Source organism: Aegilops tauschii, chromosome 4 (genome assembly GCF_002575655.3).
Source record: "Aegilops tauschii subsp. strangulata cultivar AL8/78 chromosome 4, Aet v6.0, whole genome shotgun sequence".
Taxonomy (NCBI): domain Eukaryota; kingdom Viridiplantae; phylum Streptophyta; class Magnoliopsida; order Poales; family Poaceae; genus Aegilops; species Aegilops tauschii.
In genome coordinates, this window is record NC_053038.3 from 78,394,096 (window position 1) to 78,420,590 (window position 26,495).

Here is a 26,495-nt window from a genome sequence, read left to right on the forward strand (position 1 = left end):
AGATAAGACTAGTAGCGGCAAGAAGAATTGGCAACATCTACGCCCACAACTGCTTTGTGTTCTACTCGTGCATAGAAACTACGCATAGACCTAGCTCTGATACCACTATTGGGGAACGTAGCAGAAATTCAAAATTTTCTACGCATCACCAAGATCAATCTATGGAGTTTACTAGCAACGAGAGGGAAGGAGTGCATCTACATACCCTTGTAGATCGCGATGCGGAAGCGTTGCAAGAATGCGGATGAAGGAGTCGTACTCGTAGCGATTCAGATCACGGTTGATTCCGATCTAAGCACCGAAAAACGGTGCCTCCGCGTTCAACACACGTGCAGCCCGGTGACGTCTCCCACGCCTTAATCCAGCAAGGAGAGAGGGAGAGGTTGGGGAAGACTCCATCCAGCAGCAGCACGACGGCGTGGTGGTGATGGAGGAGCGTGACAATCCCGCAGGGCTTCGCCAAGCACCGCGGGAGAGGAGGAGGAGGGAGAGGGGTAGGGCTGCACCGAAAGAGAGACGTTCTCGTGTCTATGGGCAGCCCCAAACCTCAACTATATATAGGGGGGGGGGCTGCGCCCCCTCTAGGGTTCCCACCCCAAGGGGTGGCGGCCAGCCCTAGATCCCATCTAGGGGGGCGGCCAAGGGGAAGAGGGGGGCGCCACTAGGGTGGGCCTTAAGGCCCATCTGGACCTAGGGTTTGCCCCCTCCCACTCTCCCATGCGCCTTGGGCCTTGGTGGGGGGGAGCACCAGCCCACCTGGGGCTGGTCCCCTCCCACACTTGGCCCACGCAGCCTTCTGGGGCTGGTGGCCCCACTTGGTGGACCCCCGGGACCCTCCCGGTGGTCCCGGTACATTACCGATATCACCCGAAACTTTTCCGGTGACCAAAATAGGACTTCCCATATATAAATCTTTACCTCCGGACCATTCCGGAACTCCTCGTGACATCCGGGATCTCATCCGGGACTCTGAACAACATTCGGTAACGACGTACATACTTTCCCTATAACCCTAGCGTCATCGTACCTTAAGTGTGTAGACCCTACGGGTTTGGGAACCATGCAGACATGACCGAGACGTTCTCCGGTCAATAACCAACAACGGGATCTGGATACCCATGTTGGCTCCCACATGTTCCACGATGATCTCATCGGATGAACCACGATGTCGGGGATTCAATCAATCCCGTATACAATTCCCTTTGTCTATCGGTATGTTACTTGCCCGAGATTCGATCGTCGGTATCCCTATACCTTGTTCAATCTCGTTACCGGCAAGTCTCTTTACTCGTTCCGTAACTCACATCATCCCGTGATCAACTCCTTGGTCACATTGTGCACATTATGATGATGTCCTACCGAGTGGCCCCAGAGATACCTCTCCGTTTACACGGAGTGACAAATCCCAGTCTCGATTCGTGCCAACCCAACAGACACTTTCGGAGATACCTGTAGTGCACCTTTATAGCCACCCAGTTACGTTGTGACGTTTGGTGCACCCAAAGCATTCCTACGGTATCCGGGAGTTGCACAATCTCATGGTCTAAGGAAATGATACTTGACATTAGAAAAGCTCTGAGCAAACGAACTACACGATCTTGTGCTAGGCTTAGGATTGGGTCTTGTCCATCACATCATTCTCCTAATGATGTGATCCCGTTATCAACGACATCCAATGTCCATGGTCAGGAAACCGTAACCATCTATTGATCAACGAGCTAGTCTCCTAGAGGCTTACTAGGGACATGGTGTTGTCTATGTATCCACACATGTATCTGAGTTTCCTATCAATACAATTCTAGCATGGATAATAAACGATTATCATGAACAAGGAAATATAATAATAACCTATTTATTATTGCCTCTAGGGCATATTTCCAACAGCAAGTACCTATGGCTTGACAAAAAAACTAGGCCGGTACTAAGGTTATATCAATGTCATACAAAATATGCCGACGCCAACACTATTTGAAAAAATAGTGCTGATGTTGATGGGAGATGGCGCTACCAACAAAAGTTGTGGCTAGCCATTTATCCACTAGTGTTGATGGATCACTGAGGACATTCTCTTGTTGAATGGCATGATAGCTTGAGGAAATTGCGCTTGACCCAACTGTCATCCGTGTCATTGCTCCCATGGTATCAGAGTTAGACGGCCGCAAGAGTAGTCAATCTTCGATAAATATCACGAGGATCTTCATCATCAGTCAGCACAAACTCATTGACCTCATCAAGTATGACCTCAAAGTTGGAGCATTGAATGCTCAAGCTTCCCTTGTACAAGGATTGATGTGCTCCCATGCATACTTAGCACGAGTGAATGGGCGCAAGTGATAAAGCTCTTACGGAGGCATTGCAGCTTGAAGAATGAACAATACAGAGTGATTGAGTTGATTTTCCACTTCTTCTCTTGGTATCATGTTGTTTGGATCATGAGGGTAGAAGCCTTGCTCAATAACCCCCAAAAGTTGAGTTGAGATATGATTCAAATGAGACTTGATACGAAAAACCCAATCATGAAAATTATTCAAGTCAAGCTTAGGAGGAGGGCCATGAGTGTTGATATGAGGTGAGGGGACCGGTCCTGCATAGATTGGGGGAGGGGCAACCTCAGCATGGGTGGCTGACCCATTCTTTCCTTGAGGAGCAGTAGGTTTAATGCTATTAGCCGCCTCCTTAATGGAGTTGGCATCCGAATCCGAGGAAGTAGGTTTAACCACTTGTAAGGGATCGGTGCAAAGTTTGATGCCATCAAGGAATTCTTTAACATAGATTTGACTTTGATCGTCATAGATAATTTAAGTGATGCAATAGCCTCATTTAGATCATCTCGGGTGTGTGGCCATCTCCACGACCACGGGGATCTCCCATCCCTAACCCCATCGTCGACCATGCACATTAGGTAGTTAAGCCCTTAAAAAGAGATGAGGCTCTGATATCAATTGAAAGAGTCGATATGCTTGACTAGAGGGAGGGGGTGGGGGTGAATAGACAACTACCAATTTTTAGCTATTTCTTATCATATTGAACATATAAACCTTGAAGAACTGCTAGGCAGAACCGTGCCATCCATGTCGCCCTATAAACGCTATGAATAGTGCTCGTGCCACCGCCTGTTAATTTTGTGCCCCGTCGAGGGCATTTTCGTCATTTCGCACGGGCGTATAAAAGGCAGCCACTCCGGTGGAGGTAACCTAGCCTTCTGCCCATCCCGCACTTGCGCCGCGCCCCTCTCCTCTCTCTCTCTCCTTCCAAACCCTAGCTAGACCGCGCCCGCCTCCCTGCCCTTGTCGTCTCGTCCACCCGGCCAGCCGCCGCCGCCACTCGCGCCTGTCTCCTCCGGCCAGCCTCCGCCCGCAATCTCCCCCCTCCCGTTTTCAGAAGGGAAGGGAAGGGAAGAGAAGAGAAGAGGGAGAACGAGCGGGTCAGGCGACGTGAAGGGAAGAGAAGAGGGAGAGCGAGCCATGGCCATGGCACTCGCAGATCTGCCGGCCCCGTCGTCGCCGCTGCGCTCGCAGGTGAGCGGCGCCAAGAGCTGCCGTCATGAGGAAGCCGCGGGAGGACGAGCTCAACCCGGACAAGGTCGTTGTGGTCGTCGGCACCTCCTCCATCTGGCCACGAGCCCCCGCCCCTGCTTCCATTTCCACGCGTGTTGTGGCGACCCCGGCGAGCTCGAGCCCATCGGTGGTCCACGGAGCATCTGCACGCGTGCAGCGGAGACCCCAGGATGAGCTCGAGCCGCAGCGCTGGTCCATAGCGCCAATGCCATCGTCGGTGAGTCCCAGGTTCAGTCAGGCTCTCTCCCCTCTCTACATCTCTCTCTCTCTCTCTCTCTCTCTCTCTCTCTCTCTGTGTGTGTGTGTGTGTGTGTTAGAGGGCAGCTGCCGGCCCCGAGGTGCAACCGGCCATGGCAAGGCAGGAGATGTCGCGCCTGGCTATTCCCCTGCCTTCTGTAGAATCTAATCTCTCCCCCTGCCTCCTACCCTCTCTCTTCAGCTCATCTGTTTCCTTGTGCAAATTCTTTTTTGTTTATGCCTATAAGGTGTTTGATGAAATTTCAGCAACGTCCAAGCATGCTCACCTCCAGTTCTCCAACAGTCAAAATGGAAAGATAACGTGAACATCCAGTGAGCACTACTGATGCCATCATGGAAAGCTCACTGCTCTTGTTTAATTTTATTTATGTAGTCAACATTTTGATCAAAGGATTCTCACGTGTTAGAAAACTTTACTCACATAAAACTGAGTATTGGTCTATGGAACTGGAGGCAGTGAGTTTCAATTCTTATGAATTAATGTTTCTTTATTATTTAGAGCTTCTGTTCAGATCATTGACGTTTGCATATCCCCTGTTTGTAGTATCATTTTGTGTCTCATGTTATGACTGCCATTTTTTCCCCTCTACAACCTATAAATTTCGAATTCAGTTTACTGATCTTTGAAAGTCATGTATAACTTGGCAGAAATGTTATCCCTACAAATAAGAACACCCTTATTCTTTATTATGCAGCAACCATGTTGACAACCTGGCATCTCTTTGTTCTATTCTATTGACTTCATGTGGCATTATGTATGAAGCCCTTTAAGCACAAACCTTTCGACGCGAGGACCGTCATGGGATTTGGAGTGCTCAATGGCATCTTAATTGGACTTCTCAATCAGAGTCTAGGTTTCAACTCTGTTGGTTTCTATCAGGTAAGCATTGTCCTTTGTTTCTGTCTGAACTTACAGAAAATGAATAGTCAATTCTTTTTGGTGTTGGAGTTGCAACTGTGACTGAAATCCTAATTTCTAAAAGTAGGGCTGAACCATGTATATATTTGCAGAGCAAGTCGAGCGCATTATTTGGATCTAGCTTATTGATATTGCAGAGACTCATCAAAAGGTTAGCACTTATTCTATAATGTGGATCACATAAAAAATAGAAATTTTAGTTTCTGAAAATAGATTGAACCATTTATATATTTTTGGATAACAATTTACCTCTAATATCTACGTATAATGATGGGCTACACAAGGATAACCTGATTAATGATGAGATGATCTGTTTTCTACAGCTTGAATTGCAAAAAAATTGTAATCAATGTATGTCCCTACATCTTAACAAGTCATCCATTAATCACACGTAATGTATTAGCCTTCCTTTTAATGTACTGGAGTTTTCTCTAGGTCACTGTACAAAATAGGCATCAATGCACTTTCAGACAGCACACTCACACTCATGATTCTATCTTCTTTAATACCTACTTTACAATTTTGACAGTTTATTACATATGTTCTGTGCAATTGTCAACTTCTATAATTCGAAGTTAATTGTATTTGTTCTGTTTTGGCTGCTCTAACAGATATACAGGGTTCTCGGCTGGCTGGGAAGACTTGACAAGAGGCACAGGTAAAATAGATCATCTCTTGTGACTCTCAAGATATGTATCCAGATGGCAAGTCAGGTCTCGGAATGCTGACTGAATATTCCATGGCCTTTGTTTTTCTTGCTAGGTGGATTACTACTTCCTTGGATGTTTTCAGGTTATTATTTCCTTGCTCCCCTTTGCCGGCAAGCATTCTCATCTTCTGGTCACTTGCGTAAGATACAACATGCTAATGCTATCTTCGTTTGGTTTGCTCTTGTAGAAAATAAGTGAAATGTGCAGACCGACAACATGGACGGCAGGTCTTGCGGCTCCCAGCGCCCTCAACCCCCCATTGACCCTCTCTCAATTGTGATCTCTCCTCTACTCTTCTAGTGAGTGGGAGCAGCATGTGGATATATTGAACTATATATTAGCTTTTGATTGGTGCCCATGAAGTACTTCGGAATTCATTATATAGGTGTGTCGGTGAAGATGTCGTAGATTTGTTAATACAGAAAACACAAAAATTTCATCTATATCTGTTGACCTTGTGTGCCATAGGTAAACATATTTTCCTATCTATTTCTATTCTTCAGCCTCTTTATATTTCAGGGTGGCGATGAGAGCGGGTGTGAAACGGGAGAGGCGGCCATAGGAGGTGTATGATAGGAAAAGAATTTCTCTATGGCAGTGCTTTGACTCGGTGACCAGAGACTGACTGGGTGTGCTTGCAGTTTGAGGTTGATTTTTTCTGGTATACATATAATTGGAGGTATATGATAGCAAAAGATAGCTGGTATACATATAATTGGATTTTTTCTTATATTATTGAAAGCTAGATAACTGGAGGTTGTGTATTATAAAAATGACGTACTATTTGGTGTCACCTATAACTGGTCTCGTCTTGTCTCTGTAGGTAGGCGCCATGGACACCGCTCTTGTGCTCATCAAGGTCCACTACTCCTTGTTCCAGTCCCATGACAAGCAGCAGCAACAGCAGCATCATGGTCTGCCCCCTCCCACCCTCTCTCGATTTCCTCTCTTCGCTTCCATGACCACGTCTCATCTCTGTTGGTTTAAGGTTGGGTTGGAGCTACAGCGGCCAGCCACCGGGACGACGCTGACAGCCAAAGGAAGCTCCTTCCCCACCGCTGACAGCCAAAACCGCTCTTGTGCTCATCAAGGTCCCTTTCACCTCTCTAACCTTTGTGTTAAGTCCGTCTGGTTCTAGGCTGATTCAGGTTTTTGTTTTGTTTTTGCTTCCACTCTGTTTGATTTAAGCGTGGTGGTCAGATACTCTTCAGATGTCCAGTTGAGACACCTACCCATTTCTTCTCTTTTTTTCTCTTGAGAGGAGAGGAGAGGATGCTAACTAGCGAAGTACTATACTACTACTACTTTTCAAACCATAATAAGGTCCTTGGGTAAAAACAAAACAAGATTTGTAGCGTCGCAGTAGCAAAATTCCAGCATCCACTAGCCACACAAAAAAGTATGTGTCCAGTGATAATATAACGAGAGAGGAATTCAAGGATTAGTTTATTATTAACCTATGTAGTGTATGCACTGGTAGTTGATGGAGTTTCAAGCAACAAGCATGGAGCACCTTCTTCTTTCTATCATGTCACTTACGTGATAATTTGGTAATTCTCTCTGTAATGTCATTCATATACCTGATAAAGCCAATTTCTTTGGGGCTCTCTGTCATTCATACGTTCAATGATGCAATTTGAATTATTATGTAGAGGTTACTCCAGTCCTCACTATTCTTCTATTTGTCTCTGTTTAGTGTTTTACTTTTTTATCAGCGGCATAATAGATAACCATATCTACATTTGTCTCTGTTTTCTGTCAGGTTAGTTAATGTATAGGACTGCGCTTTTGTGTGTCCTTTCCTTCAAGCTGTCATTCAAGAGAAGAGAGGGGAGAGGCCTCGATCCAGACTCAGGAGGAGGAGACGAGGAGCAACACCTATTTTTATTGTTTGTCAAGCCCCTACTTTGCGGTTCCAGCCACCTGATCACTAACCTGAATGAGTAAGTAGACCATTATATATGATGGTCTTGCTTCCTTTTGTGATCATGTATCTATGTTAGATCCGGTGAAAAAAAGCGGCTTCCAAGCAGAGGATGCGGCAGTGTTGGCCACGTTTGGTTTTCATAAGCTAATAATGTATCCCTTCCTATCTACTTCCTTTGTGTATCACATTGTAACTAAGCATCTATGTACCAGCAGCAAAGACTTGGGTGTCTGAATATTCTCACAATAGTTGGCTCCCTCTCGCCTTTTGCACCATTGGCGCACCGAGTCATCTAGTTAGGGTTAACCACAAAGTAGGTTGTCTATATATGCAACTAGGCGGACAACATATAAGATAAGCACAACAATAAGCTCACAAGCAAGCATGAGATACAAAAATAAGCTTGCACAAAGTAAAGATAAGAAGTAACCACAAGTGGAGTCGATGGAGAAGAGGATGTGTTACCAAACTTGTACCGCGATCCTTGTTACTATAGTTGGATCATATGGTGTTTCTCCCTCTATCTTCTTGTGATGAATTGAGTTTTACCTTTGAGGTTTTATTATTATCGGATTGAATACTTTTATGGATATGAGAACACTTGATGTATGTCTTGTGTGGGATACCCGTGGTGGCAATGGGATGTTCTATTGATTCACTTGATGTATGTTTTGGCACACAACTCGCGGATTCCCGAGGTGACATTGGGGTAATCTATGCATAGGGGTTGATGCACGTTTTCATCCTTGTTTCTGCGATAGAAATCTTGGGGCACTCTTTGAAGTTCTTTGTGTTGGATTGAATATTATGAATCTGAAGTTGTTTGATGCATATCGTATAATTGACCCACAGATACTTGTAGTGAATTGGAGTATCTAGGTGACATTAGGGTTGATTGATGTGTATCATATGGTGTTATTTTACTACGAACTCTAGGGCTGTTTGTGACACTCATAGGAATAGCTCAATGGATTGATCAGAAAGAATAACTGTGAGGTGGTTTCGTACCCTACAAGCAATTTCATCTTATGTTCTCCGTGATAGGAACTTTGGAGTGACTCGTTGTCGCACGTTGTGGGATTGCCATATGATTTAATTATGTTATCATTGTCTCTTGTTCTAGGCGATTCTTCTATTTTCCAAGCTTTTTTAGTTATAATAACACCACGGCAAGCTAGCCTACTATCCTACAAAACTATGTGCTTGGAGGCCCAACACGAGTCTACAAGAAGAAGGTTGCGTAGTAGACATCACACACCAGGCCTAAGACGTTCCCGTAACCGAGATAGTCGTGCACCATCGTCATCAGCGCGACTCTCATATAGAAACAATCTCCTGTGCTGGCGTCCCATGTCTTGACCGACGATTTCCATAACGTGTCTAGCTCCTCTTTTACTAGACCCAGATACAAGTTAATATTATTTCCCGGTTGTTTTTGTCCTTGAATCAGCATGCTCATGTGTATGCACTTTGTCTTCATGCACTTCCATGGGGGGAGGTTGTACATCCATACAAAGACAGGCCATGTGTTGTGGTTGGTGTTCTGGTTTCCAAATGGATTCATCCCATCGGTACTCGCGCCAAGCAAGATATTCCTTGCATCTTCTGCAAAAAATTGATATTCGGCATTGAATGCTCTCCACTGGCTAGCATCTACAAGGTGTCTCAACTTCGGATCATCTCCATCGTTGGGCTTTTTCCTCTCCATGTGCCAGTGCATTAGCTTTACTTCCTTAGGATCTACGAAATACCGCTGCAAACGGGAGTGATCGAAAAGTACCATACAACTTTATGAGGAGCTTTCTTTTTAGCCTTCTTGTATCAAGAAGCATTGCACACTAGACAGCTGGTTTTTTCCGCGTGCTCCTCCCAATAAATGATGCAATCGTTGGTGCATGCGTGGTATCTAATGTGCAGCAGATCAAGAGGGCAAATGATTTTCTTGGTCTCCTCGACAATAGTAGGACACAGGTTCCCACCGGGAAGAACTTTATTATGTAGATACTTCAAATGCTCATCGAGGCTTGTGTCTGTCCATTTCTTTTTGGCCTTCGTCTCTAGAAGTTCGAGCATGAAACTCAAGCGGGTCACCTCGGATCGCAACCATCATACAATGGAGTCTTCGAGTCTACTTCGTTGCGCCAGCTTGGCCTCCTCTCTAGAAGCAGCTCTGTCGCTAGTCGTACTCTTGCAAAGCATGTCTAGAACATGAGGGTTCCGCACGACTGAACTTAATAGTGTCGAAGACTGCGGCGTGTTCGCCGCCTCTTCTCTGCCATGTCCAGACTTTTGTACGCCGTGTCCGGAATCTTCTCCGCCGCCATGTCCGCACTCTTCCCCGCCGCCATGTGTGGCGCCATCGTCTTCGTGTCGATCGGTCCTCTCTTTGTCTAGCCCCATGTCATTATTCCCTGCCATGTGGACGTCCTCATCATCATCTTCACTTATCCACCGAGTATAGCCATCCATTAAACCATTCATGAGCAGGTGCATCTTCAAACCGCCACAATCAAAGGGGTCCAAAATGACTCCTTCTTTGCATCTTGTACACATACATCTAATCCCAGTCCGATTATTTGCATACGTGTCCATCACCGCGGATTGCAAGTATCACTCCACCTTCCTTCCACTCACCTTCATGACCGACTACACGGTATAACAGAAAAGGGATTATAAACAAAATGTATGCATGCATCAAAGTCATACAAAAATTTGGCATGGCCTTGACTAAAAATAGGACATATCGAGTTTGCTTGAAATTCGCCGAACGGAAATAAATCGTCATTTCGGCAAAACATAAGCAACTCAGGAGGCATGTCACTCACACAAATCCCTTCATATTGCAAACACACATATTCCCATTCTTTAAATGCACAAATTTTTACTAACCTATCTCCCGAGAGAGATCGAGCACGGTTAGATGAGGCCTTCGCTACCTATAGGGATCGAAAGTGGATGGCTATATAGCTAGCTAGATCTAGTTATTGGGAGGAGAGATGACTCTAGCTAACTAATGGAGAGGGAGAGAGATGATGTTGGGGAACGTAGCAGAAATTTAAATTTTTCTACGTATCACCAAGATCAATCTATGGAGTCATCTAGCAACGAGAGAGAGGGGAGTGCATCTACATACCCTTGTAGATCGCGCGCGGAAGCGTTCAAGAGAACGGGGTTGATGGAGTCGTACTCGTCGTGATCCAAATCACCGATGATCCTAGCGCCGAACGGACGGCACCTCCGCGTTCAACACATGTACGGAGCGGGGACGTCTCCTCCTTCTTGATCCAGCAAGGGGGGAGGAGAAGTTGATGGAGATCTAGCAGCACGATGGCGTGGTGGTGGAAGTAGCGGGATCCCGGCAGGGCTTCGCCAAGCGCAAGCGGGGAGGAAGAGGTGTCACGGGAGGGAGGGAGGCGCCAGAGCTTGGGGTTGATGCTCCCATGCGCCTCCCCACTATATATAGGAGTGGAGGGGGCTGGTTTCTTGCCCTCCAAGTCCATTGGGGCGTTGGCAAAGGTGGGGGAAAGAAATCCCATCATTTCCCTTCCCCACCGATTGTTATCCCCCCTTTTTAGGGATCTTGATCTTATCCCTTCGGGATATGATATTATTCCTTCTAAGGTGGGATCTTGGTGCGCCTTGACCAGGGGTGTGGGGCCTTGCCCCCACTACCCACGTTCATGTGGGTCCCCCCATGCAGGTGGGCCCCACTTCGAAACCTTCTAGAACCTTCCCGGTACAATACCGAAAAATCCCGAACATTTTTCGGTGGCCAAAATAGGACTTCCCATATATAAATCTTTACCTCTGGACCATTCCGGAACTCCTCGTGACGTACGGGATCTCATCCGGGACTCCGAACGACTTTCGGATTTCCGCATAATATCTCTACAACCCTAGCGTCACCGAACCTTAAGTGTGTAGACCCTACGGGTTCGGGAGACATGCAGACATGACCGAGACGACTCTCCGGTCAATAACCAACAGCGGGATCTGGATACCCATGTTGGCTCCCACATGCTCCACGATGATCTCATCGGATGAACCACGATGTCGAGGATTCAATCAATCCCGTATACAATTCCCTTTGTCAATCGGTACGTTACTTGCCCGAGATTCGATCGTCGGTATCCTAATACCTTGTTCAATCTCATTACCGGCAAGTCACTTTACTCGTACCGTAATGCATGATCCCGTGACCAAACACTTGGTCACATTGAGCTTATTATGATGATGCATTACCGAGTGGGCCCAGAGATACCTCTCCGTCATACGGAGTGACAAATCCCAGTCTCGATTCGTGCCAACCCAACAGACACTTTCGGAGATACCCGTAGTGCACCTTTATAGCCACCCAGTTACGTTGTGACGTTTGGCACACCCAAAGCACTCCTATGGTATCCGGGAGTTGCACAATCTCATGGTCTAAGGAAATGATACTTGACATTTGGAAAAGCTCTAGCAAACGAACTACACGATCTTGTGCTATGCTTAGGATTGGGTCTTGTCCATCACATCATTCTCCTAATGATGTGATCCCGTTATCAATGACATCCAATGTCCATGGTCAGGAAACCATACCCATCTATTGATCAACGAGCTAGTCAACTAGAGGCTTACTAGGGACATGTTGTGGTCTACGTATTCACACATGTATTACGGTTTCCAGTTAATACAATTATAGCATGAACAACACACAATTATCATGAACAAGGAAATACAATAATAACCATTTTATTATTGCCTCTAGGGCATATTTCCAACAGATGAGCTAGGTGTTGGGGACCATAGTAATTTCAAAATTTTCCTACGCACACACAGGATCATGGTGATGCATAGCAACGAGAGGGAAGAGTGTTGTCCATGTACCCTCGTAGACCGAAAGCGGAACCGTTAGCACAACGCGGTTGATGTAGTTGTACGTCTTCATGATCCGACCGATCCAAGTAACGAACGTACGGCACCTCCGAGTTCAGCACACGTTCAGCTCGATGACGTCCCTCGAAATCCGATCCAGCCGAGCTTTGAGGGTGAGTTCCGTCAGCACGATGGCGTGATGAGGGTGATGATGTTGCTACCGACGCAGGGCTTCGCCTAAGCACCGCTACGATATGATCGAGGTGGATTATGGTGGAGGGGGGTACCGCACACGGCTAAGAGATCAAGAGATCAATTGTTGTGTCTAGAGGTGCCCCCTGCCCCCGTATATAAAGGAGCAAGGGGGGAGGCGGCCGGCCAAGAGGAGGGCGCGCCAAGGCGGTGGGAGTAGGACTCCTCCTTTCCTTGTAGGAGTAGGAGAAGGGAAGGAAAAAGGAGAAGGAAGGAAGGGGGCACCCCCCTCCCTAGTCCAATTCAGACCAGTCCATGGGGAGGGGCGCGGCCACCCTTTAAGGCCTTTCTCTCCTTTCCCGTATGGCCCATTAAGGCTCAATACGAATTCCCGTAACTCTTCGGTACTCCGAAAAATACCCGAATCACTCGGAACCTTTCCGATGTCCGAATATAGTCGTCCAATATATCGATCTTTACGTCTCGACCATTTCGAGACTCCTCGTCATGTCCCCGATCTCATCCGGGACTCCGAACTACCTTCGGTACATCAAAACACATAACTCATAATATAAATCGTCACCGAACGTTAAGCGTGCGGACCCTACGGGTTCGAGAACTATGTAGACATGACCGAGACACTTCTCCGGTCAATAACCAATAGCGGAACCTGGATGCTCATATTGGCTCCCACATATTCTACGAAGATCTTTATCGGTCAAACCGCATAACAACATACGTTGTTCCCTTTGTCATCGGTATGTTACTTGCCCGAGATTCGATCATCGGTATCTCAATACCTAGTTCAATCTCGTTACCGGCAAGTCTCTTTACTCGTTCCGTAATACATCATCCCGCAACTAACTCATTAGTAACAATGCTTGCAAGGCTTATAGTGATGTGCATTACATAGTGGGCCCAGAGATACCTCTCTGACAATCAGAGTGACAAATCCTAATCTCGAAATAAGCCAACCCAACAAGTACCTTCGGAGACACCTGTAGAGCACCTTTATAATCACCCAGTTACGTTGTGACGTTATGTAGCACACAAAGTGTTCCTCCGGTAAACGGGAGTTGCATAATCTCATAGTCATAGGAACATGTATAAGTCATGAAGAAAGCAATAGCAGAATACTAAACGATCAAGTGCTAAGCTAACGGAATGGGTCAAGTCAATCCCATCATTCTCCTAATATTGTGATCCCGTTAATCAAATGACAACTCATGTCTATGGTTAGGAAACATAACCATCTTTAATTAACGAGCTAGTCAAGTAGAGGCATACTAGTGACACTCTATTTGTCTATGTATTCACACATGTATTATGTTTCCGGTTAATACAATTCTAGCATGAATAATAAACATTTATCATGAAATAAGGAAATAAATAATAACTTTATTATTGCCTCTAGGGCATATTTCCTTCAGTCTCCCACTTGCACTAGAGTCAATAATCTAGTTCACATCACCATGTGATTTAACACCAATATTCACATATGTACGTGATTAAAACCCATAGTTCACATCGTCATGTGACCAACACCCGAAGGGTTTACTAGAGTCAATAATCTAGTTCACATCGCTATGTGATTAACACCCAAAGAGTACTAAGGTATGATCATGTTTTGCTCGTGAGAGAAGTTTAGTCAACGGGTCTGTCACATTCAGAGCCGTATGTATTTTGCAAATATTCTATGTCTACAATGCTCTGCACGGAGCTACTCTAGCTAATTGCTCCCACTTTCAATATGTATCCAGATTGAGACTTAGGAGTCATCTGGATCGGTGTAAAAAGCTTGCATCGATGTAACTTTTACGACGAGCTCTTTTATCACCTCCATAATCAAGAAATATATCCTTAGTCCTCACTAAGGATATTCTTGACCTCTGTCCAGTGATCTACTCCTAGATCAAAATTGTACTCCCTTGCCAAACTCAGAGCAAGGTATACAATAGGTCTGGTACACAGCATAGCATACTTTATAGAACCTATGACTGAGGCATAGGGAATGACTTTTCATTCTCTTTCTATTTTCTGCCATGGTCGGGCTTTGAGTCTTACTCAATTTCACACCTTGCAACACAGGCAAGGAACTCCTTCTTTGACTGTTCCATTTTGAACTACTTCAAAATCAAGGTATGTACTCATTGAAAAATCTTTATCAAGCGTCTTGATCTATCTCTATAGATCTTGATGCTCAAAGTGTAAGCAGCTTCACCGAGGTCTTTCTTTGAAAAACTCCTTTCAAACACTCCTTTATGCTTTGCAGAATAATTCTACGTTATTTCCGATCAACAATATGTCATTCACATATACTTATCAGAAATGTTGTAGTGCTCCCACTCACTTTCTTGTAAATACAGGCTTCACCGCAAGTCTGTATTAAAACTATATGCTTTGCTCAACTTATCAAAGCGTAAATTCCAACTCCGAGATGCTTGCACCAGTCCATAGATGGATCCCTGGAGCTTGCATATTTTGTTAGCACCTTTAGGATTGACAAAACCTTCTGGTTGTATCATATACAACTCTTCTTTAATAAATCCATTAAGGAATGCAGTTTTGTTTATCCATTTGCCAGATTTCATAAAATGCGGCAATTTCCTAACATGATTCGGACAGACTTAAGCATCGCTACGAGTGAGGAAATCTCATCGTAGTCAACACCTTGAACTTGTCGAAAACCTTTTTGCGACAATTCGAGCTTTGTAGATAGTAACACTACTATCAGCGTCCGTCTTCCTCTTGAAGATCCATTTATTCTCAATGGCTTGCCGATCATCGGGCAAGTCAACCAAAGTCCACACTTTGTTCTCATACATGGATCCCATCTCAGATTTCATTGCCTCAAGCCATTTCGCGGAATCTGGGCTCATCATCGCTTCCTCATAGATCGTAGGTTCGCCATGGTGAAGTAACATGACCTCCAGAACAGGATTACCGTACCACTCTGGTGCGGATCTTACTCTGGTTGACCTACGAGGTTCGGTAGTAACTTGATCTGAAGTTACATGATCATCATCATTAGCTTCCTCACTAATTTGTGTAGGAATCACAGGAACAGATATCTGTGATGAACTACTTTCCAATAAGGGAGTAGGTATAGTTACCTCATCAAGTTCTACTTTCCTCCCACTCACTTATTTCGAGAGAAACTCCTTCTCTAGAAAGGATCCATCTTAGCAATGAATATCTTGCCTTCGGATCTGTGATAGAAGGTATACCCAACAGTTTCCTTTGGGTATTCTATGAAGACGCACTTCTCCGATTTGGGTTCGAGTTTATCAGGTTGAAACTTTTTCACATAAGCATCGCAGCCCCAAACTTTAACAAACGACAACTTTGGTTTCTTGCCAAACCACAATTCATAAGGCGTCGTCTCAACGGATTTTGATGGTGCCCTATTTAAAGTGAATGCAGCTGTCTCTAATGCATAACCCCAAAACGATAGTGGTAAATCGGTAAGATACATCATAGATGGCACCATATCCAATAAAGTGCGGTTACGATGTTCGGACACACCATTACGCTGTGGTGTTCCATGTGGCGTGAGCTGTGAAACTATTCCACATTGTTTTTTACATGAAGGCCAAACTCGTAACTCAAATAATCCTCTACGATCAGATTGTAGAAACTTTATTTTCTTGTTACGATGATTCTCCACTTCACTCTGAAATTCTTTGAACTTTTCAAATGTTTCAGACTTGTGCTTCATTAAGTAGATATACTCATATCTGCTCAAATCATCTGTGAAGGTCAGAAAATAACGATACCCGCCACGAGCATCAACACTCATTGGACCGCATACATCGGTATGTATTATTTCCATCAAGTCAGTAGCTCGTTCCATTGTTCCGAAGAACGGAGTTTTAGTCATCTTGCCCAAAAGGCACGGTTCGCAAGCATCAAATGATTCATAACCAAGTGATTCCAAAAATCCATCTTTATGGAATTTCTTCATGCGCTTTACACCGATATGACCCAAACGGCAGTGCCACAAATAAGTTGCACTATCATTATCAACTTTGCATCTTTTGGCATCAATATTACGAATATGTGTATCACTACGATCGAGATCCAACAAACTATTTTCATTGGGTGTATGACCATCGAAGGTTTTATTCATGTAAACAGAACAACAATTATTCTCTGACTTTAAATGAATAACCGTATTGCAATAAACATGATCAAATCATATTCATGCTCAACGCAAACGCCAAATAACATTTATTTAGGTTTAACACTAATCCCGAAAGTATAGGGAGTGTGCGATGATGATCATATCAATCTTGGAACCACTTCCAACACACATCGTCACTTCACCCTCAACTAGTGTCTGTTTATTCTGTAACTCCTGTTTCGAGTTACTAATCTTAGCAACCGAACAAGTATCAAATACCCAGGGGTTACTATAAACACTAGTAAGGTACACATCAATAACCTGTATATCAAATATACTCTTGTTCACTTTGCCACCCTTCTTATCCACCAAATATTCAGGGTATTCCGCTTCCCGTGACCATTTCCTTTGCAGTAGAAGCACTCAGTTTCAGGCTTTGGTCCAGCTTTGGGCTTCCTCGCGGGAGTGACAACTTGCTTATCATTCTACTTGAAGTTCTCTTTCTTTCCCTTTGCCCTTTTCTTGAAACTAGTGGTCTTGTCAATCATCAACACTTGATGCTCTTTCTTGATTTCTACCTTCGTCGATTTCAACATTACGAAGAGCTCGTTAATCGTTTTCGTCATCCGTTGCATACTATAGTTCATCACGAAGTTCTAGCAACTTGGTGATGGTGACTAGAGAACTCTGTTAATCACTATCTTATCTGGAAGGTTAACTCCCACTTGATTCAAGCGATTGTAGTACCCAGAAAATCTGAGCACATGCTCACTGCTTGAGCTATTCTCCTCCATCTTTTAGCTATAGAACTTGTTGGAGACTTCATATCTCTCAACTCGGGTATTTGCTTGAAATATTAACTTCAACTTCTGGAACATCTCATATGGTCCATGACGTTCAAAACGTCTTTGAAGTCCCGATTCTAAGCCGTTAAGCATGGTGCACTAAACTATCAAGTAGTCATCATATTGAGCTAGCCAAACGTTCATAACATCTGCATCTGCTCCTGCAATAGGTCTGTCACCTAGCGGTGCACCGAGGACATAATTCTTCTGTGCAGCAGTGAGGATAAACCTCAGATCACGGAGCTAGTCCGCATCTTTGCTACTAACATCTTTCAACTTATTTTTCTCTAGGAACATATCAAAATAAAACAGGGGAGCTAAACACGAGCTATTGATCTACAACATAGATATGCTAATACTACCAGGACTAAGTTCATGATAAATTAAAGTTCAATTAATCATATTACTTAAGAACTCCCACTTAGATAGACATCCCTCTAATCATCTAAGTGATCACGTGATCCAAATCAACTAAACCATGTCCGATCATCACATGAGATGGAGTAGTTTTCAATGGTGAACATCACTATGTTGATCATATCTACTATATGATTCAAGCTCGACCTTTCGGTCTCATTGTTCCGAGACTATATCTGCATATGCTAGGCTCGTCAAGTTTAACCTGAGTATTCTGCGTGTGCAACTATTTTGCACCCGTTGTATATGAACGTAGAGCCTATCACGATCATCACGTGGTGTCTCAGCACGAAGAACTTTCGCAACGGCGCATACTCAGGAAGAACACTTATACCTTGAAATTTAGTGAGAGATCATCTTATAATGCTACCGTCGATCTAAGAAAAATACGATGCATAAAAGCTAAACATCACATGCAATCAATATAAGTGATATGATATGGCCATCATCATCTTGTGCTTGTGATCTCCATCATGATCTCCGAAGCACCATCATGATCACCATCGTCACCGGCACGACACCTTGATCCCCATCGTAGCATCGTTGTCGTCTCGCCAACTATTGCTTCTACGACTATCGCTACCGCTTAGTGATAATGTAAAGCATTACAGGGCGATTGCATTGCATACAATAAAGCGACAACCATATGGCTCCTGCCAGTTGCCGATAACTCGGTTACAAAACATGATCATCTCATACAATAAAATATAACATCATGTCTTGACCATATCACATCACAACATGCCCTGCAAAAACAAGTTAGACGTCCTCTACTTTGTTATTGCAAGTTTTACGTGGCTCCTACGGGCTGAGCAAGAACCGTTCTTAGCTACGCATCAAAACCACAACGATAGTTCGTCAAGTTAGTGTTGTTTTAACCTTCTCAAGGACCGGGCGTAGCCACACTCGGTTCAACTAAAGTTGGAGAAACTGACACCCGCCAGCCACCTGTGTGCAAAGCACGTCGGTAGAACCAGTCTCGCGTAAGCGTACGCGTAATGTCGGTCCGGGCCGCTTCATCCAACAATACCGCCGAACCAAAGTATGATATGCTGGTAAGCAGTATGACTTGTATCGCCCACAACTCACTTGTGTTCTACTCGTGCATATAACATCTATGCATAAACCAGGCTCGGATGCCACTGTTGGGGAATGTAGTAATTTCAAAATTTTCCTACGCACACACAGGATCATGGTGATGCATAGCAACGAGAGGGAAGAGTGTTGTCCACGTACCCTCATAGACCAAAAGCGGAAGCGTTAGCACAACGCGGTTGATGTAGTCGTACGTCTTCACGATCCGACCGATCCAAGTACCGAACGTACGGCACCTCCGAGTTCAGCACACGTTCAACTCGATGACGTCCCTTGAACTCCGATCCAGCCGAGCTTTGAGGGAGAGTCCCGTCAGCACGACGGTGTGATGATGGTGATGATGTTGCTACCGACGCAGGGCTTCGCCTAAGCACCGCTACGATATGATCGAGGTGGATTATGGTGGAGGGGGCACCGCACACGGCTAAGAGATCAAGAGATCAATTGTTGTGTCTAGAGGTGCCCCATGCCCCCGTATATAAAGGAGCAAAGGGGGGAGGTGGCCGGCCAAGAGGAGGGCGCGCCAAGGGGGGAGTCCTACTCCCACCGGGAGTAGGACTCCTCCTTTCCTTGTAGGAGTAGGAGAAGGGAAGCAAAAAGGAGAAGGAAGGAAGGGGGCACCCCCCTCCCTAGTCCAATTCGAACCAGTCCATGGCGAGGGGTGCGGCCACTCTTTGAGGCCTTTCTCTCCTTTCCTGTATGGCCCATTAAGGCCCAATACGAATTCCTGTAACTCTTCGGTACTCCGAAAAATACCCGAATCACTCGGAACCTTTCCGATGTCCGAATATAGTCGTCCAATATATCGATCTTTACGTCTCGACCATTTCGAGACTCCTCGTCATGTCCCCGATCTCATCCGGGACTCCGAACTACCTTCGGTACATCAAAACACATAACTCATAATATAAATCGTCACCGAACGTTAAGCGTGCGGACCCTACAGGTTCAAGAACTATGTAGACATGATCGAGACACTTCTCCGGTCAATAACCAATAGCGGAACCTGGATGCTCATATTGGCTCCCACATATTCTACGAAGATCTTTATCGATCAAACCGCATAACAACATACGTTGTTTCCTTTGTCATCGGTATGTTACTTGCCCGAGATTCGATCGTCGGTATCTCAATACCTAGTTCAATCTCGTTACCGGCAAGTCTCTTTACTCGTTCCGTAATACATCATCCCGCAACTAACTCATTAGTTTCAATGCTTGCAAGGCTTATAGTGATGTGCATTACCGAGTGGGCCCAGAGATACCTCTCCGACAATCGGAGTGACCAATCCTAATCTCGAAATACGCCAACCCAACAAGTACCTTCGGAGACACCTGTAGAGCACCTTTATAATCACCCAGTTACGTTGTGACGTTTGGTAGCACAGAAAGTGTTCCTCTGGTAAACGGGAGTTGCATAATCTCATAGTGATAGGAACATGTATAAGTCATGAAGAAAGCAATAGCAGAATACTAAACGATCAAGTGCTAAGCTAATGGAATGGGTCAAGTCAATCCCATCATTCTCCTAATGATGTGACCCCGTTAATCAAATGACAACTCATGTCTATGGTTAGGAAACATAATCATTTTTAATTAATGAGCTAGTCAAGTAGAGGCATACTAGTGACACTCTGTTTGTCTATGTATTCACACATGTATTATGTTTCCGGTTAATACAATTCTAGCATGAATAATAAACATTTATCATGAAATAAGGAAATAAATAATAACTTTATTATTGCCTCTAGGGCATATTTCCTTCACTAGGTACCTATGAGACAAATCTAGGAGTGGGAAAGGGATATATATGTATGGAAGGAGGAGAGCCAAATAAATGAGGAAGATAGAGAAGAGAGGCCATTTATGGAGGAGAATTATGGTGGAGGGGGGCATTAATGGGGAGAGAAGAGAGGTAGAAGAAAGAGAAAAGAAGGGCAATAATGGTGGGTAAGTTACTTAGAGAGGGGAGAGGGGAAAGGAGGAGATGGCAAAGGGGGGAGGAAGGGGGAGGGGGAGAGGGGGTCACTACTGCAGGATGGTCCAAACGCGACACTACGATTAGAGACCCTTCAACGAAACTGTGTGCGATGCCATAATCACAAACGGTGGTGTAAAAACCCGTCAAAAAAGGTGCAAAACATTTGCGATGGCGGATGCATCAAACACGGTTCAGATTTTAGTTGCGTGTGCGATGCAGGGAATACGATTAAGTTCAATTAGCTGTTTGCGACGAGGAGGAACAAAAGAAACGGGCAGCTAGATGAAGGTGTTTGTGATATACAACATACAGTTCACTAGGATGAACTGTGTGTGATTAGGAAACACAATGGAAACGGTTCAACTGAACAAGATGTGTGTGATACCCGGCAAACAGGTCCGTAATCACAGATGTGTGCGAAGACCAATAATAACACAGATGATTGCTGCTAATAAGCCATGTGATTTGATCTGTCTATAGAAGAATAACATGTATATATATAACTGAAATAAGCATCCAATTACATAAGTGACTATACAGATCATTTGCACACACCTCAATAAACAATTGCATGCATTCTAAAGTAGGAGAAACAATCGTCTAGTCATCTACTTCTTGTGACGCTCCCGCCACTGCTCTGTGGCTCGATCCCTCGTCTGGGGCAGGAAGAAGACACTTCCTCATGTCAACGATCCGCCTGTACATCTCGTAGCTTGTGTACGTGTCCTTGGCCGCGTACTTGACATGTTGTTCACCCAGTCTCTCATGCCACACACTATGCCAGGCGTTCTTGTCCTTCTTGCTCTCATTCTTCATCTTCATGTAGTAGGGGTCGATGATGGCCGAGGCGAGGTCAACCAGGGAGTTCAGTTTGTTTTTGTCGCTGCCCCAGACCTTGTAGTGGTGCTGGATGTTGACAAGATTCAGGCATTTCAAGCCCGAAACCTTGAGCTCTTTTAGATCGTTGGTGGTGTCCACTGTAGCGAAACTGTAGTCGGAGTTGTTGATAAACCTGGAGAAACGCTCGCAAGGCCTTGTGGCAAGGTGGTAGTGGTAGACGAGGACGTCATGTCACACGCACAACTGGGCGACGGCAACCTTCTGATCGTGCCCGGCACGACCAATGGTGTACTCGAGGTCGAAGCCGACCACTTGGTACTTGTCCTCAGCAAGGAACTGCTCCATAGTTTGGATGGAGCTCTCCACCGAGACTGGATCGTTCGTGTACACCACCGAGAGGGCCTTCCCCCTCACGTGGGTGTCCACTACGTGATGCGTGGTGAACTGCCCGCCGTTGTCGTCGTCGGCCGCTGGGAGCGCCATTGGAGCCACGGGGATCGCCATTGGAACCGCTGGATGTCCTCTCTGTATGTGTTGTCGTGGGTGTGCTTATTGTGTCGTGTGACGTGAGAGATGAAGGTAAATGGCCGCATGAATAAATGGGGGCCGGAAAGCCTGGATTCTCCGCGTGTCCGCATGGCAGTTTTTGCAGCAGGTAGCTGCATTGTCGCGCCGCGCCCGACGCAACCGCATGCACACGAACGTGCGTGATCGTGCGCCAGCCTCAAACACTGGCAGTGCGCGTGGAGGGATGAGGGCAGAGCACCCGGAGGGACGCGAGAGCAGAGCGCGCGCGGCGGGACGCGAGCAGAGTGCGCCGCGGCCGCCTGAACCTCAAGCAACCACACGCATAGAGCAGTTGAACACGCAGGAAATGGTCGCCTACAAGCCGGCCGACAGTTGCATCGCTGTGTAGAGAGTGGCCGGGTTCTACTACCTCCGTCTTGGTCTATAGTCCCCTTTATATTCTGTGCGATACTTTGCCCTTAAATTTAACCAACAACATGTTAATGCATGTTATAAAAATTATATAATTGGAAACTGTGTTAAAATATGAATCCAACTATATAATGTTTGGCGACATGCATTCGTATTTTATTAGTTAAATCCTACTTATAAACCAGGATGGGGGTATAGTAGGTAATTAAATCACGACGGCGTGATGACGGTGATGATGAAGCTACCGGCGTAGGGCTTCGCCTAAGCACTACGACGATATGACCGAGGTGGATTATGGTGGAGGGGGCACCGCCCACGGCTAAGGGATCAATGATCAACTTGTGTGTTCTAGGGTGCCCCTCCCCCGTATATAAAGGAGGGAGGGGGGAGGCCAGCTGGCCTCTCTAGGCGCGCCAAGGGGGGAGGAGTCCTCCTCCTAGTGGGAGTAGGACTCCCCTTTTCCTAGTCCCACTAGGAATAGAAGGAAGAGGGGGAAGGAGAAAGGAAAGGGGGGCCGCCCCCCTCACCCAATTCGGATTGGGCTTGGGGGGGGGGGCGCCCCCTCCTAGGCTGCTTTCTCTTCTCTCCCACTAAGGCCCATTAAGGCCCATATGCTCCCCGGGGGGTTCCGGTAACCTCCCGGTACTCCGAAAAATGCCCGAACTCACCCGGAACCATTCCGATGTCCAAACATAGCCATCCAATATATAGATCATTATGTCTCGACCATTTCAAGACTCCTCGTCATGTCCTTATCACATCCGGGACTCCAAACAACCTTTGGTACATCAAAACACATAAACTCATAATACCGATCGTCACAGAACGTTAAGCGTGCGGACCCTACGGGTTTGAGAACTATGTAGACATGACCGAGACACATCTCTGGTCAATAACCAATAGCGGAACCTGGATGCTCATATTGGCTCCTACATATTCTACGAAGATCTTTCTCGGTCAATCCGCATAACAACATAAGTTGTTCCCTTTGTCACCGGTATGTTACTTGCCCGAGATTCGATCGTCGGTATCCTCATACCTAGTTCAATCTCGTTACCGGCAAGTCTCTTTACTCGTTCCGTAATGCATCATCCTGCAACTAACTCATTAGTCACATTGCTTGCAAGGCTTATAGTGATGTGCATTACCTAGAGGGCCCAAAGATACCTCTCCGACAATCGGAGTGACAAATCCTAATCTCGATCTATGCCAACTCAACAAGTACCATCGGATACACCTGTAGAGCACCTTTATAATCACCCAGTTATGTTGTGATGTTTGGTAGCACACAAAGTGTTCCTCCGGTATTCGGGAGTTCCATAATCTCATAGTCATAGGAACATGTATAAGTCATGAAGAAAGCAATAGCAATATACTAAATGATCAAGTGCTAAGCTAACGTAATGGGTCAAGTAAATCACATCATTCTCTAATGATGTGATCCCGTTAATCAAATGACAACTCATGTCTATGGCTAGGAAACTTAACCATCTTTGATTCAACGAGCTAGTCAAGTAGAGGCATACTAGCGACACTCTGTTTGTCTATGTATTTACACATGTACTAAGTTTCCGGTTAATAAAATTCTAGCATGAATAATAAACATTTATCATGAAATAAGGAAATAAATAATAACTTTGTTATTGCCTCTAGGGCATATTTCCTTCAGTCTCCCACTTGCACTAGAGTCAATAATCTAGTTCACATCGCCATGTGATTTAACACCAATAGTTCACAACCCCATGTGATTAACACCCATAGTTCGCATCGCCATGTGACCAACACTCAAAGGGTTTACTAGAGTCAGTAATCTTAGTTCACATCGCCATGTGATTAACACCCAAAGAGTACTAAGGTCTGATCATGTTTTGCTTGTGAGAGAAGTTTAGTCAACGGGTCTGCCATATTCAGAATATGTATGTATTTCTCAAATTTCTATGTCAACAATGCTCTGCACGAAGCTACTCTAGCTAATTTCTCGCACTTTCAATATGTATCCAGACTTAGACTTAGAGTCATCTGGATCAGTTTCAAAACTTGCATCGACGTAACCCTTTACGATGAACCTTTTGTCACCTCCATAATCGAGAAACATATCCTTATTCCACTAAGGATAATTTTGACCGCTGTCCAGTGATCTACTCCTAGATCACTTTGTAATCCCTTGCCAAACTCAGTGTAGGGTATAAAATAGATCTGGTACACAGCATGGCATACTTTATAGAACCTATGGCTGAGGCATAGGGAATGACTTTCATTCTCTTTCTATTTTCTGCCGTGGTTGGGTTTTGAGTCTTACTAAACTTTACACCTTGCAATACAAGCAAGAACTCCTTCTTTGACTGTTCCATTTTGAACTACTTCAAAATCTTGTCAAGGTATGTATTAGTTGAAAAAAATTATCAAGCGTCTTGATCTATCTCTATAGATCTTGATGCTCAATATGTAAGAAGCTTCACCGAGGTCTTTCTTTGAAAAAAAACTCTCTTCAAACACTCCATTATGCTTTCCAGAAAATTCTACATCATTTCCGATCAACAATATGTCATTCACATATACTTATCAGAAAAGTTGTAGTGCTCCCACTCACTTTCTTGTAAATACAAGCTTCACCGCAAGTCTGTATAAAACTATATGCTTTGATCAACTTATCAAAGAGTATATACCAAATCCGAGATGCTTGCACCAGTCCATAGATGGATCGCTGGAGCTTGCATATTTTGTTAGCACCTTTAGGATTGACAAAACCTTCTGGTTGCATCATATACAACTCTTCTTTAAGAAATCCATTAAGGAATGTAGTTTTGACATCCATTTGCCAGATTTCAGAAAATGTGGCAATTGCTAAAATGATTCGGACAGACTTAAGCATCGCTACAAGTGAGAAAAACTCATCATAGTCAAACCTTGAACTTGTCGAAAACCTTTTTGTGACAATTCGAGCTTTGTAGATAGTAACACTACTATCAGCGTCCGTCTTCCTCTTAAAGATCCATTTATTCTCTATGACTTGCCGATCATCGGGCAAGTCAACGAAAGTCCACACTTTGTTCTCATACATGGATCCCATCTCAGATTTCATGGCCTCAAGCCATTTCGTGGAATCTGGCTCATCATCGCTTCCTCATAGTTCGTAGGTTCGTCATGGTCAAGTAACATGAACTCCAGAATAGGATTACCATACCACTCTGGTGCGGAACGTACTCTGGTTGACCTACGAGGTTCGGTAGTAACTTGATCCGAAGCTTCATGATCATCATCATTAACTTCCCCACTAATTGGTGTAAGCATCACTTCAACTGATTTCAGTGAAGAAATACTTTCCAATTCGGGAGAAGGTACAATTACCTCATCAAGTTCTACCTTCCTCCCACTCACTTCTTTCGAGAGAAACTTCTTCTATAGAAAAAATCCACTCTTAGCAACAAAGATCTTGCCTTCGGATCTGTGATAGAAGGTGTACCCAAAATTTTCTTTTGGGTATCCTATGAAGACGCACTTCTCCGATTTGGGTTCGAGCTTATCAGGTTGAACCTTTTTCACATAAGCATCGCAACCCCAAACTTTAAGAAATGACAGCTTAGGTTTCTTGCTAAATCACAGTTCATATGGTGTCGTATCAACGGATTTTTAGACGATGCCCTATTTAATGTGAATGCATCTGTCTCTAATGCATAACCCCAAAACGATAGCGGTAAATCAGTAAGAGACATCATAGATCGCACCATATCTAGTAAAGTACGATTACGATGTTCAGACACACCATTACGCTGTGGTGTTCCGGGTGGCATGAGTTTGTGAAACTATTCCTCATTGTTTTAGTTGAAGGCCAAACT

General features: G+C 44.8%; 1 protein-coding gene across 6 annotated transcripts; it reads left to right on the top strand.

Moving 5' to 3' along the window:
• Positions 1–3,202: 3,202 nt before the first annotated feature.
• On the top strand, positions 3,203–7,617 carry LOC120962768 (uncharacterized). Of its 6 annotated transcripts, none has more exons than XM_045227426.1 (10): positions 3,203–3,774; positions 4,579–4,695; positions 4,827–4,885; positions 5,346–5,392; positions 5,497–5,526; positions 5,632–5,829; positions 5,964–6,123; positions 6,268–6,358; positions 6,433–6,535; positions 7,207–7,617. In XM_045227426.1, the coding sequence occupies exons 1-6, from the start codon at positions 3,544–3,546 to the stop codon at positions 5,640–5,642; spliced, it is 495 nt and encodes a 164-aa protein (XP_045083361.1). In that variant the 5' UTR covers positions 3,203–3,543; the 3' UTR covers positions 5,643–5,829; positions 5,964–6,123; positions 6,268–6,358; positions 6,433–6,535; positions 7,207–7,617. The 6 variants fall into 6 exon arrangements, with proteins under 6 accessions (XP_045083361.1, XP_045083362.1, XP_045083363.1 ...); XM_045227427.1 differs by having other exon boundaries at positions 5,632–5,743; XM_045227428.1 differs by having other exon boundaries at positions 5,632–5,671.
• The last annotated feature ends 18,878 nt before the right edge of the window (positions 7,618–26,495 follow it).

What these genes read in the sequence shown, in the direction of transcription:
- LOC120962768 (XM_045227424.1), top strand. Translation starts at nt 3,544, where the DNA reads ATGAGGAAGCCGCGGGAGGACGAGCTCAACCCGGACAAGGTCGTTGTG. An exon ending in ACTCTGTTGGTTTCTATCAG is followed by an intron (nt 4,696 to 4,826) that starts GTAAGCATTGTC and finishes ATATATTTGCAG; the next exon opens with AGCAAGTCGAGCGCATTATT. An exon ending in AGACTTGACAAGAGGCACAG is followed by an intron (nt 5,393 to 5,496) that starts GTAAAATAGATC and finishes TTTTCTTGCTAG; the next exon opens with GTGGATTACTACTTCCTTGG.